Below are 15450 nucleotides of genomic sequence, written 5' to 3'. Positions count from 1 at the left end.
AATGATTTGGGGTGAATGAACAACATTACCAAGATAATAGACAACAATTTTTCCTACAAATTTATACTAAATTAATCCTCATTAACACGTATGGAGTATATTACTACTACTCATCACGTCGTAAACTCTGTATGCGAAACACTCTTTCATCGACTGTTCAACCAGCATGATGCCCTCAGATAACAATCTTTTTTGTCACCCTTGATATTGCTGCTTTCATATCAGATGTTAGTAGGGTACGGCAGGGACCAGATCATCAAGACACCTTAAAAATTGCTGCTTTTATGATCAGGTGTTAGTAGGGTATGACAGTGCAAGATCATCAAGACACAAAAAGAGCGTAAATTTATTTTAGATTATGTAATTCTGGTCACAGTAATAATGACAGTTATTTGAAACCACTGTCTCCAAAAACTAAGCTAATGTACTCAACTCCATTTCCTAACTTGCAACCATTCAAAAGCATTGAAACATCAGGTAGCTGGTGGAAGTTTCCACTGGGATTGTACAGGACCAACATCGTATATGATTTCTCTATGGCAAGACCACACTAGCTTAATCGCTTCTGGAGTTCCAATTCCTGCACCCCTAGGATCTCCAGCAGGTCCAAACCTGGAGGATTTCAGGTCGAGAAATATTAATAAGAAATTACAACGCACCATATATAATTAAGATAATAATTGATAATAGGATTTAGGGCTCACCAATGATTTTGTGGAGCTCCTGTAGTCCTTGCTCGTAAGCCAGCATAAGTGGTTCCATTTACTGTATTCCCAATAACTTTCTGCAATTGATTGAATTAACTCAGATGAACGAAATATATTTGTGTCATAATCAGAATTTTGTATGATTACATAATTCCGTACGTTCTATTATTATATTGCAACAAAAGACTCTAAGATCAATGAACAAGTTCTGTTTCCCTTGTTCATTTCCAAAAGTTATTTATTCAGAATATATATTTTTGGCTTTCATGTATCTTAATTAAACGAATTTCGTGTTATTTACATCAGTGATTAACCCATGAAACTATTTTAATGTTATAAGTGAATCTTTCATTCCCACAACCACATCAACAAAAACATTAGTGAGATATCTTTCAAAAGGCCCATGCCCCCTGTTCTGTTAAAGGAAAAGCGGAAAAACAATATAAAAAGCAATCTTTTTCCGTATCTTGCCTGTAGGAATAACAAATCATTTGACACCACCGCAGCAGTCAAATGTGCATTCATCCTCTCTAAGGCATCTAGCACCAATGGAAGCTGGTTTGCTTTATAGTCAGTGATGATCTGCAAGTGCCAAAGTCCATAAGCAATATATTACAGTTTTCTTCAGGGACAGCTATTTTACCATGCTAATATTAGGTTCATTTTGCAGATATACACCAAAGATAGCATGAAGTGGGGAAGGGTAGAGAGAGATAAACCAAACTCACCTGGAACGGTCCAAATATTTCTTTAGTCACAAGCTCAAAATTTGTGTCCTTCAAAATTTCTTCCAGAGGAACATATACAGCAGTAGGCTTAAAGGCACCATAAATTGAAGGTATCGTGTGATTTTCTAAAGCCTCACCACCAAAAAGTACTTTCGATCCTGGTATTTTTAGCAGCTTCTCCACATGCTCCAACATTGCTTCAGTTGTAACCTATGTGAAAACACCAAAATCATTATGCATGAAAAAGATCAAAGCATAAGATCAAAGGCATTAAACCAAAATCACTGCAGAATTGTTATTGCATGCCTCACAGATGTTGGATAAGATACAAAATGTCACTCCTGGGGAAAAATTATCTACAACATATTGACTATATACTTTCTGACAACATGCATGGGTAATAGGGTAAGTAGTCTCTACTATACACCAAGTCACCAATTGACTGTTGGTGCAGTGGTGATTGGGACTGCACTTGGTAGGGAGGACCACGTGTTCGATCCCCCGCAGCAACAATTGAGAGGGGACTGGAACCTAACCACTCAGAACTGATCCCGAATTTGGATTAGCCTAAAGGGTGAACTGGGTGGAACACCAAAAAAAAAAAATTAAAAAAAAAAATAAAAAAAAAATATTAACTACGGAGATCAATTCCTCAAGAAGTTATCACCAAACAGCAATCACAACAAAGGCTAAAAGCCTGATATACACACAATACAACTAAAGGAAAACACATTTACAATACAAACACACCCAGAGGAAAGAAGGGGTGTTCTCTGGTTCTCCCCTCTCCATATAAAAGAAGGGTGCTTTAAGAGGTAAAGGATATAATTGAACAAATGAGATAGACATAAGTGCATCCCATTTTCCACTACGAAAATGACATAGGTAAATAGAGAGTAGCTGGTTGAATCTACATTCAATATGAACTTTAACTGTGTAGGAAACAAATAGAAATCCACAATCAATATCCATTATTAGTGATTCCAATGATATCCCTCAGAAAGTAAACAAAATGTAAAGATACTTAGTGTTCATCCAACCAAATGATGTTTAGCTTGATGAACTCAGTGACATAATGAGCAGCTCAGTGAAAGACATTCTCACAGCTCCTCACAGTCTTGTAGCAATCAATAAGTAGAAGTGGGATGAGACTGATTATTTTGTTGTTGGATAAGGAACTAATTCAAAAACTCCATTCCTTTTGTTTAGTACAGGGGTGTTAGAGAATGAAACAAATAAAGCAATGTGGTTTAAATAATAAAATAAAATAAAACTAAGCCTTCACCTAGGTTTCAGAAAATGAAAAAGAGCAGAAGTCCCCCCTGCACCCCCCCCCCCCTTCCTGGATCTTATTCTCAATCCTGACAAACACAGATGATCACTTTCATCCCGACTGACTCTTATTATTCCCAAATCCTACAGAAGCCATGAGTTGCAACATCTCTAATGCAAATTATGCAAATGGAACTTACAGTAAGAACAGGTCCAATAGTCAGGTTTTCTAGCTTCCTTCTAGCAGCAAGATCTTTCAACTTGGAAATAAGAGAACTTTCTGACCAGTTCTGCAATGAAAATCAGAGAAAAAGATCATATAAATATACATATATCAGTGGTTTCACACTGGAATTACAGAAAATCACTCCTTTTTCTAAAATATATCCATTATTCTCAATAGGGTTTACCTCATGCATAAAAAGGATGGACTGTGCAGAGCACTTCTGTCCACTGCATGCATATGCGTCTTGATCACAAACCCAGGCAACATAATCCTCCTGCCAACAAGAAGAGTGGATATGAGAATTATAAAACCAAGATCATGATTGAGATTATAAAGAAGTATGATAGAAGCAAACCTCCTGAACATCAGGGCCAAGGATTTTCCAATCAAATCCTGCATCCTCCAATTTAACTCGGCCCTTCAGGTCATCTGCTAATTTCTCTGCTACCCTAGAGCTTCCAGTGAAGAGGGTCATACGAGGGTTTGCCTGTACATGACATTTGGTTTGTAAAATAGATTTTAAGTTGCTTCAATCAGATTCAATTGAATGGAAGTACAACAAGTCCTGGTGATCTTTGACCCAATCTTCCACCAAGACAACATGGCACTATTAATAGATCTCAAAGCAGGAGATTAAACAGAATTTAAGCAAGGTCTAATGATATGAATAGAATTCTGGTTAGTGGTTACTAATCACAGGCAAAAGGTATAAAGATGCTAAAAAGGTAGCACAACCCCCTTTTCCCCAGAAAAATGTACACGCAACATATAAACATACTATCGATGCAGATGTTTCCAAAAGCAAATTTTGTATAGATTATTCAAAAGCAATTAAATTAAAATTCTTTGAAATAGCAATGCAGAATGAAACCTCCAACAGCAGTTTGTTCATCGTCTTGCCATCAGAGTTGATGAAGTCAACATCGTCAGTAGATAACCCACATAAATGAAGCAGGCGCAGCATTTGTTCCATTACAATGCTAACCTACAAAGCAGAAATATTGAAAGAGTCAAAATTATGTTCTGAACTTCTGATCACAGATTTAAGAAGCAAGTCAGGAAATAAAAGTTACAGCAAACATAGGCTTCAATTATTAGTATCTCTCTTTGGAATTAAGGAAGCCATTTGCAAAGCATATAACCACTTCTTTTTGCATGTGAACTTTATTATGGAGAATAGAATAAATTAGTATGCGTGAATGCAGATCATACATCAACAACAACCAACCAACAAAGCCTTAATCCCAAAATGCAGGTCATACATACAATAAGTCAATAACTAAAAGACTCGATGGATCCTTCTATACTTCCTACTGTTTTAGAAGAAAAGCCAACCAATTATTTTAGTTATAAAATAATAAGTCACCAATTATTTTCAAAGCAAGGTTGCAAGAAGAAACGAAAGTATACATACAACAATAGTGTTACAACTGAATGCATCACGCAAACAGGATTCGACAGTATGTGAAGTCAAAAGTCCAACAATGTATACTCTATTGTAGCAGCTTGCAAACAGATGACATTTTACACATTCTTCTCAAATGGATCTATCCCACAATTAGCAGACAACAGTCAGTACAGCACTGAATAATTGTAGACTTGGTCTACCTCCAATAACACCCTCTATATTGCTCAAAGCCCTAGACCCCAAGCAAATTGTTGAACATGTGGATCAACCAGGGTAGTAATCAGATAAGGAGTTAGGACACAAGGGATTCAAAATTTGTAACTACTTCAGAAATAAATGTTGGTATGACATCTTGCTCACATGCTATAACGGAATATATAAAAGTACTATAGTTTGAGGTCTCATTGCCAATTACAAATTCTGCATCGAAATGTTCCCTTAATTGTCCAAGCACTGCAGTTACTCTTAGAATCTGATACACCTACTTTGAGAACAGGAGGCCATTGGTAAATTGGTATACTAGAGCCATACATTAACTCCGTTTTATTTTATTTTTTCAATTAACGTAATTTGACTTTTCACTCTTGCCGGCTCTAAATTTGGACTATTAATATCTTTATTATTAGTAAGTAATAATTATAAAAAGTTGATATTTGGAAACTAAAAGTTAAAATGATTCCAACAAGATCCCACATGACTATTTTTTCTTATTAAAAATCACTAACATTGGTCAAAGTGAATCAATACCCGCAAAAGGTCAAATTGGGTAATTACAAAAAACAAAGTAATAGCCTAAGATAAAATAGGATACAATGCCATGTATGGCCCTCCATAATCTTTATACTGATATCAATAAAGACTGTTTATATCTTACAAGAAAAAGGAAGAGTTGCTATGTAGTTTTCATTCTTTCATCACTTTCTTTCTTCTTTTAGAGAATGAGAGGGGAGGTTATCAAGGATTAAGGTTCAACCCGCCAACCCACACCAAATTAGGGCTAAATAATATCAAACATCACACCAGCTCTTGTCAATATGAATGAAGCCTAATAGTAACTCACACCAAAAATTTTTTTAAAAAAAAAAAAAAAAATCTATATCACAAACATAGCCTCCTGAAACCCATACAAATGCCTTTACTAAATACCTTGCTATCCACTTTGAGAAGAGGTTTGTTTCCCATGTAAAGTGCACCCATCAACTGTAGCACAGGGATTTCTAGAGGGAAATTGAAGGGAGTAATGATAGCCACCTGAAATCAAAAATCGTTATTAAAAAAAGCTGTCTATAAGGTATTAGCTTGATTTTGTGGGCATTGTAAATAATGGTCAAAATAGGATTTGACATTTTCAGCTACAATTGAGTTATGCATAACAAAAAAAAATGCGATCAAACTTTCAAAGGGAGAAAATGTGGCAAATAATGCTAAAACTTCCTGGGCATCCAAATCAAAATATGCATATTACAATCATCACAGTACCTTTTTCTTCTTCTTCTTCTTTTTTTTTTTTTTTTTTTTTTGTGAGGAAAAGCATGGTACTCTAATTCTACTCAGCATACTGCATTCTACTGGTGTAAAAAAACTCAAAATTAATAAGGGAGTGAGTGTAAGATGGTAACATACTGGGCCATAAGGCCAACGGAAACCATGACTTTGCTGACCAAGATGATTCCCGGGTATTGCAAATGACCTTGCAAGAAAACGAACCTGTCCAAAAGTAAATATAATCAACAAAAACATATAAATTTGAAGAAAAATGAGTAGCTATTAAAATTAAGGATGTACTGCAACTTCATAGGGAAAGATAAGAAATTACCATAACAAATTTTGTTTTCACAACACATGATATCAAAGCTTATGCTTTCTACTTTTCACTTTTGACTGTAAGGACACAGCCTCTAGTTTGCAACCAGCTAAAACATAAAACTGGGTTTACCATTCAATAAAAAAAATGCTAGTAATAAAGTGTTTTTGTTAAGACAATTCTCCAGATACCTGGTCACCAGAGAAATTCTCAAGAAATTTCTGTGTAACAGATACTTCAGCCATAGCCTGGTCGAAACTCTTTGGAGAAACCCTTTGAATCAATCTAGCAAAGAACTTTGAAATCTGGGATATAACACAAATATATTTACTAATTACTTTTTTTTTTTAAAGGTAAGTATCTTCAAACAACTAGTTGGTTCGAAAAAAAGGCAAAATAAGAAGATAAGGAATGAGCCCATGTATACCTCAGGCTGAGATAGCTTGTCAGCTGCTTTAGTTGATACAGCTCCTAAGTGCAGGTATCTGAAAATTCAGCCTCTTTAGCATAAGAAGAAATCATAATTAAGAACACAACGGTCTATAGGAAACTGTGGAGAGAGCATAATGCAATAATCATACAAGGGAGGACAACTACGAGAATGACATAGGCACAAACCTTTCTGGGTCTTTGAACGGATTATGAAGACCATGTTTAGGGCACCTGGATAAGCTATCTACAAATGGCTGAATAGGCAGTAAGCATGAAAAAAAAAATAACATCAGATGAGTATATGCATAGTGTCCGAAATGATTTCACAGAATGGATTAAATAAGGGGAGATTGGAAAGCTAGTATCACTAGAAGGAAAAAGTAGAGTACCATGACATACCTTTATATTTGATTCACCAACCTCAGCAACCTTGATGAATGGTTCACCATTCAATGGATCCACAATTGTATTCCAGGAAGGAGACTCGAACCATTTCCCATTCACTGAAGATCAAACAATTATATTATCAAAACAGCTTAGATTGAATGTGCAAGTTTTCTTAAGAATGGAATGCTTAATAAAAATTACTAATGCCTATCCCAAAAGAACAGAATTTGAGAGCACCAATATCAGACTAGTTGATAAATTATAGATTACAGAATTCCTGTGAAAACATGGTCAGTAGCAGCAAGGCAAGGAGGGTGACATAATGATATAGTTGAATTAAATAGACAAGAACGACAGCAAATATCCCAATCGTTTATTTAAATTTTAACAAAACCTCACATCTACACTATTTCAAACATACCCAAGTTATGCACTTTAGCTGGTTCAGAACCGGATACTTTGTCTGCATCTACAGTTTGAAAAGCTGCCAAGCTCATATACCTGCACAAGAAGGATTTATAAATAAATCAGGCTGAAGAAGAAAGTGAGTCTCTCATAGTTGTATAAACATGTGTCAGTCATACAAGCTATTGCATATGTAATTGATATTCCTAAAAAAAAAAAAAAAAAAAAAAAGATAGTAGAGGGGATAAAGCACAAGAAATCCCATAATGCATGTATTTCTCGACTTCTCGTCCTTAGTTGTGTTTCTATGTTTTTTGCACATGTGGGGAAGGCTGGCATGAGGGAATCAAAGACCACACCGATGATCTGCCCTCATACTGTGACAACTATGTATCATTTAATACGCAAGCACTCCTTCCCTGATCTAATTAACCAACCACAGCTACATCTTACATGTACAATCAAGACGAGAAAGCATATAAATAAATTGTTAATTGCTATCTACTAATGCTTAGCAATACTTTCCAATACCTGCCACACTGCCCAACTTTGTTAAGTACAACGATACAAGAACAACAATATGCAAAAGAGGTTTGTATGTACCAACAACTTCACCTTAGTAGCACTCACACTGTGTGGCATTTCTATTGATTCTAGATTTGTCACTTATTACCTTGTTCTAATGTGCAAACTACTTAACTACTCCGTGCTACAATTACCTTAGTCATGCCAACAATGGCTGCCCTGATATTTTAATCGTTGATAGCCTTTGCCAGTTAGCAGACACGGCAAGTATATAAGTGATCAGAAAGTTCATCTTTTAGTGGTAGACTGTTCACAAGGTGTCCCAACACACTTTCTTATTATGAGTAATTAAAGAGACGCATGTCTCTTAGGATAATGTGATGTATGATGAAGTTTATCGCTTCCTCTTGCTTTCTTCTTGATATAAATATGACCGTATTTGTTCATATGTATTTGCACATGGATTGAATTACTACTTCAATCAAACAACCTAAATCAATTGGTCACGTCTTGGTATCTCAATAATTATATCGTGTTAAACCGGTTGTTTATAAAACAATAAATATTAAACTACTATGAAAACAACCATGTTACGTGCCTAGAAGAAATATATAATCCCTCCAATTCCTTGAAGGCGCATATGGCTTTCGCAAGCTATTATAGATTTATAAGAGTTTCCCTCACTTAAAGGTGTTTATCCATGTCAAAAATTCTCAAAATTCATTTGATTAGCAAGGCAAATCACTATATAATCAATTTAATTAATTGCCCAAACCTATAAACCAAACTCAGAATTGACGCAAAAAATCATAAAGTAATAAATTAATACCAATCAAACAGTAAAATCACAAAATAAAATTCAATAATTAAACATATATAGCAAAATATTGAGATGACTCGATCAAGCTAAATTCTAATCATTTCACAAAACCCTCAAAAACCCAAATACATTATCTCAAATACATCATACCCAGAAGACCAAAATTCTATGTAAAATTCACTGAAAATTTGTAAATTAATTGATTGATCAATTGATGTTAATTCTACAATTAAAAAAAAATTAAAAAAAAAATACCTGGGAAATTTACAAGAATCAAGCAAAGAAACAGCTTTTTTGGAAACAATTGCCCTCATTTCTCTGCGAATTGCAAATCTATGCATGATGCTCGTCTCTCCGTATAAGAAAGAATATTTCGATTTTCCTCGTCTCTCTGTTTCTCTCTTCTTTATAAGTTAAGAGTTAACTGAGACTGACACTTCTCCTTGGAGTTATAGAAAAATGAACTAATTACTACAACAATAAAATGGGTTTAACAAAAGGTTTAAATAGAAATGGAAACATTCATTCGGTTATTCGGGTTCAACCCGGTACCCGGATTGGTGGGAAAATCTTCAATTGAGATTTTGGCTTAAAATAAATCCGATTAAACTTGTCATATATTCTAACCAATTCGTGACCTATCCTTGCTATGGAAGTTTTTTCTATAAAAATAAAAAAAACTCAAACTCGTTTTTCAACCAGCTAATCTGATTACGGACTTTACGATCATGTATTATGATTGTCACGGGTGGTTGTTTCTAAATATAAACTTGGTAGAAATGATAAGGTTTGAATTGTTTGAGTTGTTTTTCAAATGAATTTATATCAAATTTGATCCACAAACTAACATGGACAAAATTGATTGACCATTTTTCGGCTTATGTTGATTGATTGTGATATTAAAAGTTATCGAGCATAAACATAATACGACTCAAATTATTCAATTGCATAAACCTAACTTCAAAACTTCATACTTTGTATTTTGTAATCAGTGTGTACTTTAATAAGGTGTTAAGTCATGTAATTAGTATATACTTAGTCGATGGGCCAAGTGTTTAGAGCCCGATACTTAGTTTGTATAAATACTTCTTTCTACAGCAATACAACAAAAGAAAACTCAATTCTTGACATAAGGAGTACTCTATAATAGTTACACGTTCATCGTCCCAGTCTGAAAACAGGTTAATATCATTATACGGAAGGCAGTTTAAGTGCTTAACGTTTTCGGTTCCTGTATGACTAACAAACAAACATCAGTAACATGTGAAATGGAAGTTTTAAAATTTTAAAGTAGAGGATTTGGTGATTGGATGGATCCTATGAAACCTTGATCGTTGTTCACTGACTCATGCAGAATTAGATAAGTTGGTGAGTCATACTACAATCAGATTTATATTTATGGGAATAATTCAACGCATGTAGAGTAGCAACCAAATTTGTACGTTAGGTTATGTGACAAGTGTTTAACTTAGGTTGCTTCTCAGTGGACTTTTGCTTAAAGACTTTGTTTTCAATTAAGATTAACCTTTTTTAATTAACTAGTGTAAATCCCGTGCATGCACAGATAGTAGTAAGATCTTTATTTAACTTATTAATTCAAAGATTATCATAATTAAACTTTAATGAAATTAATTGACACATAATATGTCTTGCTTTTTGAATTTATAGTACTAACATTAATTTTATAAGAAATTATTATGTATAATGTTTTTTTAAAAAAAAAAATTGATTTTAGTTTATACATTTTCCTTATTTGTTGATTAGTAGAAATTTTATAAATTATTGATTAATTAAATAATGTTTTTCCAACTTTAGATTTGTTGTAATATAAAAAGAAAATTTATTGTTATTAATAGTTAATGAAATATCGTGTACATAATTATCCTTGAAAATGATAATTTAAGTTATGGTAAGATTTAGTAACAACTGTAATAAAAAGAAAAAATTTGGAAAGTAAAATTAGGCGGGAAATTTACCACAAAATGACATGTGTCATTTGAGATTTGTCTTTTGTATAGATTTATTGATTGATTGATTGATATGAAGTAATAATAAATAAATTGTTGATTAATTTATACGGAGTACTTGGGATTTTCAATGGTGTCATTTTCATGTAGTTCATCTTACTGAGTACTGACTAATTGGGCCGTTAGTTAGTCCATGATCCACATGCATGTCCGTCTAATTGTTCAAAGTGACTATAGCTTAACACTAACTCGGCCCGTGGGCTTGTGAATTAAATTAGAAGAGGGAGTGATAATGAATTTATGACGTATGGTTGGAGGTGGTAATCTGGTCATTCAAAATGAGTTCATTCGAGTTGGGTCATTTTTTAGTTCAGATAAGATAAGTTTAGAAAAAATAAATTATAACAAATGTTACTCTAGTTTAAATTAGGAAAAATTACTTTAAATAATCCAACCTTTGCCCCGTTCTCCTAAAATAAATCAACCTTTGGATTATTCCAGAATAGTCCAACCTTTGTACCCCCTCTTCCCATATCACACCTTGCAGGTCATCTATCCGGTGCAACCGGTTATAAGTACTACGTGGCACTTTCTAATTGGTTTTTTGTTTTAAATTTTAATATGTAAGAAAAAAAAATGTTGGATGCATGGCAAGTGGACAAGGAAGTATTGATCGAGGGCCTCATTTTTAGAAATTGCACAAATTCCATAGTTATGGCGTTATTGTAGCCCCGACATTGGAGCAGAACCCCTTAAGGAGGAGGAGGGTGGGGAGATTAAGGGAATTGAATCTTCACCTCTAAAGAACCTCCAATTAAAATATGATGTTTAATTTTTTTTATTGACAAAAAAATTTAATGTTTAATTAGATAATACCCAAGCCATGCTCAATTTTTAATGATGGAATTGAAATTAAATATATATGTCTCATGACAAATGTGATCTAAAAGTCTATCATAATAATAAATAATTAAAGTATAAAGTTTCTAGAAACATTAATAATATAATTATGCAAAAATCTAAACGGAAAAAAAAGAGTTTAAGAGGGAAAATTCCTTCCAAAAAAAACTCTAATATAGTTTAGGTACATAGATAGATAGATGGGCTTAACATTTGAGCAGAAATTTTTTTCATGAGTACATGTACAACTTTGGAAAAAGATGACATCAGCGGTTGCTACTTTATTATTAGTTAAAGATATAATAATATATCGTTATAGTAATAGATTTTTGTATTAAAGTCAATTTGATGCAATATAACGTAAAGATGTTTTTTTATTTATTTATTTTTTTCGTACTATAAATTAAATTCGTTTGATTGTAATAAATCAGAAAAAAAAAATCATTTTAAGCGAATAATATTAATATTAGTAGTAAGAATCTTTAATTTCTATTATATATAAATTAAATATATATAATTTTATTGTCTTAAATAAGTTGTCAATCAAAAAGATATAAAAAAGAAAAATAAAATTAGGATATATTTATTTTTGTAAAATGATTATTGGAGGGAAAAAACCACACTAGGAAATGTCATTTCCGATGTCTATTTTAATATTATTTTATTGATCTTATAAACTCATGGTTGTGAACTAATAAGCCAAGCTTTGGTGGCCTGGGTACAAATTTTGACCCTATATAATTAAAACTTCTAAAACCATCAAGCTTCCATTTGTATTCGTGGTCAAGTTATATTTTGAACACCTTTGATATTTAGTTATTTACCCCAAGGTCCCCAATTACCATGTGGAGTTTATTAGGCTCACTGGTATATTTTTTTTTTTAATTTCTATGGTCCCTTAGCTTTGGTTCAATGATAAACTTCCAGATTTTTAGATTAGTGACGATATGATATTGTTGTATAATTGATGCTAGAGCTACTAATAAGCACGGAGTAATACTAATAAATTAATTGTGATGAAACAATGTTTTGAAGCCTTATATTGTCTACTTGTCTAGATGTACTGTGAATTTGTCCCACGTTAATATATATATATATATATATATATATATATATATATATATATATATATATATATATAAAAGATAGACACCAGAAATAATACGTGTCACTTTCTTGTGCTGTATTTTTTTTCCAAAACTCCCGCTCCCCTTTTAGCAAAAAACATCTTTTATTTTTGGAATATTTGTATAATAATACAATTATAATAATATTATTTCAAATCTTATATATTATCTTTACATAAAATGAATTTCTTTTTATTTAGTATTCTTAATTTTTCCATATATATTTACCTAAGATATTATTCAAACTCTTTTTTAATTATAGAAAAAGTAAATACCAGATACTGTCATTACCGTCCGAACATCTTTTAGAAGAAGTATTATTGATTTTTTTTTTTTCACAATTGTAGTTCTAATAATTTTTGCCTTATTATTTTATTTTTCTATATGCATTGTATTTGTCGTATATTCCATATGAGTTGCCTCATTTTTATATTATATCACAATTGATAATGGAAAAAAGATTATTACTACCGTGCATCGCACGAACACTAATCTAGTATATATATAAAATTATCAACTCAGCTGCGTTATAAGCATGATAGGGAAGTTACACTTCTCATACTCCTTTTGTGTTTTAATAAGTGTTACACTTTGACCGACGTATAGTTTTAGTCAATTTAATTGACTTAAATAAAATAAGAGGTAAGTGGGGTAGTTGGAGTATTAAAAAATTGTAAAAGAAAGATAGTGGAATCAATATTTTATTGAAAGGTAATGAATGTTAAAGAAAAGAAATAATAAAAAAAATGATGGGTTTGAGTGAGGAACATGAAAGAGAAAGATATAATATTAAAATGTAGTTTTTTCTAAAAAAAAAAAAAAGTATAACATTATTAAAACATGACTACATTTAACAAGTGTAACACTTATTAAAATACAGATGGAGTAAATTGGAACATATTCTACACTTTGTAAGTAGTTCAAACTTTCGACTCCTTTTAACATTTCAAATAGGCAAAAATTTAATAAAAACAGTAAAAGTGGTCTATTGCTAGTCATCGATCGGTACATAGCATAAAGAACTCCTCAAAAAAGTGGTTCATATGGAATTCATTCCTCCTCTCTATTTTTCTTCACTACAAGATTTGTTAGTCGTATTATGGCTTGAAACTTAGGTTGACATTTTAATTACGAGTATGGACACTTAGTTGACTTTTAAACAAGAAATGTATGTTGTATGTAGCTCATATCTTAGATCACTAATTAATATGAACAATATCTAATCTAATATAATATTGAGTAATTCAAATGATTCAATTTGGCAAGATTATATCCTAATTGAAGATTAAATAAATTGGAAGGACCATGGCATAATAAAAGGTATGAAAGTGAGATTTAAGATCTTAGAAATTGATGAAATATTTAGGTCAATGGAAGCACATTGCTTGCAATTGGTTGGTGCATTGGCTTCGAATTTGACAACTATGTTCAATCTTGGAAGCTCATTTTCACATGGATAAAATAATCCATGATTAATAAACAAATTGCAAAAGCATGGACTAATTGACTCCTTCCGTTTCTTTTGTTTCGTCTTTATTTGTCCAACTTATAATTTTTATATGCATTAAAAATTAATTGACCATATAGAAAAATATTGGCAACTTAATGTCATGCCACATTATTTAGCCGCACAAGTCTCCTACATCACTTGGCGTATCCTTTTTATCATTTTACTCAATGAATTGGTCAATCTATTTACAAATAAACAAAAGTCAACTTATAACTATTTTTTACATTAATCTATTTATTTCAATTTTATACGGTACTAGATGGAAACCCGTGCGATACACGGTTTTTTCATCTAAGATTTTTAATTATTTGATTTATTGTATTTAATAATTTCAGACAAAATTACAAAAGTTTAATATTTATTTATTTATTTTTACTATAATTTATAATGAATTTATTAAATATAAATAAATTGTAAATATGATATTTTTTCCGTTACATAAAATCTTTAATGTGAAATGATAAATTTTTAATAATTTAAATCCTAAATCATTATTCATTGTTTTACCATATCTTTTATTTCGATAGAATCACCAACCTCGTCCACAACCAACATACTACATCAATGGATAAATTGTGTTAGCCAAACTGAAATTGATATAAATTAAATCCTTACATTTATATAAAATAAATCAATATATTTTACCAATAAATGAAAAATTGTTGCGATATAAAATCAAATCTATGCATTGGAATTTTTCCACCATCTCCAAAAATAACCAAAGTCATCCATATATTAAGTATACAACATCTAATCATATGTCATTAGATAAACAAATAGTCGTTAAGTATCCTAAATAAATACAATGTAACTAATAATTACAAATATAAATTTAAACATAAGATTTTAAAAATTACCCGGACATTGATGACCTAAAACTAACACAAAATTTGCTTGATGGGGTTTTGTATTGATACGAAATTTTATTTGTGTCGTATGATATGTTAGATCTGCATGTAAAAAAACATTTAGTAAATAAAACATAAACATATAATCGTTGAGTATCTCAAATTAATACAATGTAAGTAATAATTAGAAATACTAATTAAAACATAGGATTTTAAAAATTAAGCTAAAAATTACCCGACCATTGATGACCAAAAATTAACACAAAATTACTAACACAAAATTCGCTTGATGGGGTTTTTTATTGATACGAAATTTTGTTTGTCTCGTATGATGTGTCAATTTATAATGATAGGTATCACAAATTTAATTTAATAATAATTAAC

At 31.7% G+C, this 15450-nt stretch overlaps 1 protein-coding gene across 1 annotated transcript; it reads right to left on the bottom strand.

Annotated features, from left to right (window-relative positions):
* Window positions 1-319: 319 nt before the first annotated feature.
* LOC110726497 (probable aldehyde dehydrogenase) lies at window positions 320-9198 on the bottom strand. Its single transcript, XM_021905974.1, has 16 exons — window positions 8970-9198; window positions 7386-7465; window positions 6977-7080; window positions 6764-6831; window positions 6573-6630; window positions 6337-6450; window positions 5965-6048; window positions 5488-5592; window positions 3805-3918; window positions 3289-3420; window positions 3118-3207; window positions 2908-2997; window positions 1436-1645; window positions 1179-1289; window positions 705-784; window positions 320-612 (listed from the first exon to the last, which is right to left on the bottom strand). The coding sequence occupies exons 1-16, from the start codon at window positions 9053-9055 to the stop codon at window positions 474-476; spliced, it is 1665 nt and encodes a 554-aa protein (XP_021761666.1). The 5' UTR covers window positions 9056-9198; the 3' UTR covers window positions 320-473.
* Window positions 9199-15450: the final 6252 nt, after the last annotated feature.

The sequence above is a fragment of the Chenopodium quinoa genome, unplaced genomic scaffold, assembly GCF_001683475.1.
Source record: "Chenopodium quinoa cultivar QQ74 unplaced genomic scaffold, ASM168347v1, whole genome shotgun sequence".
NCBI lineage: Eukaryota > Viridiplantae > Streptophyta > Magnoliopsida > Caryophyllales > Amaranthaceae > Chenopodium > Chenopodium quinoa.
Note: the sequence above shows the minus strand (reverse complement) of the source record. Positions and strands in the feature narration are given on the sequence as shown.

Excerpts from the sequence above, each read along its gene's own strand:
- LOC110726497 (XM_021905974.1), bottom strand. The coding sequence starts at position 9,055 with ATGCATAGATTTGCAATTCGCAGAGAAATGAGGGCAATTGTTTCCAAA. Across the intron at positions 7,466-8,969 it reads GATTCTTGTAAATTTCCCAG|GTATATGAGCTTGGCAGCTT; the intron begins GTATTTTTTTTT and ends CTTCTTGTGCAG. Across the intron at positions 6,631-6,763 it reads CCGTTCAAAGACCCAGAAAG|ATACCTGCACTTAGGAGCTG; the intron begins GTTTGTGCCTAT and ends CTGAATTTTCAG.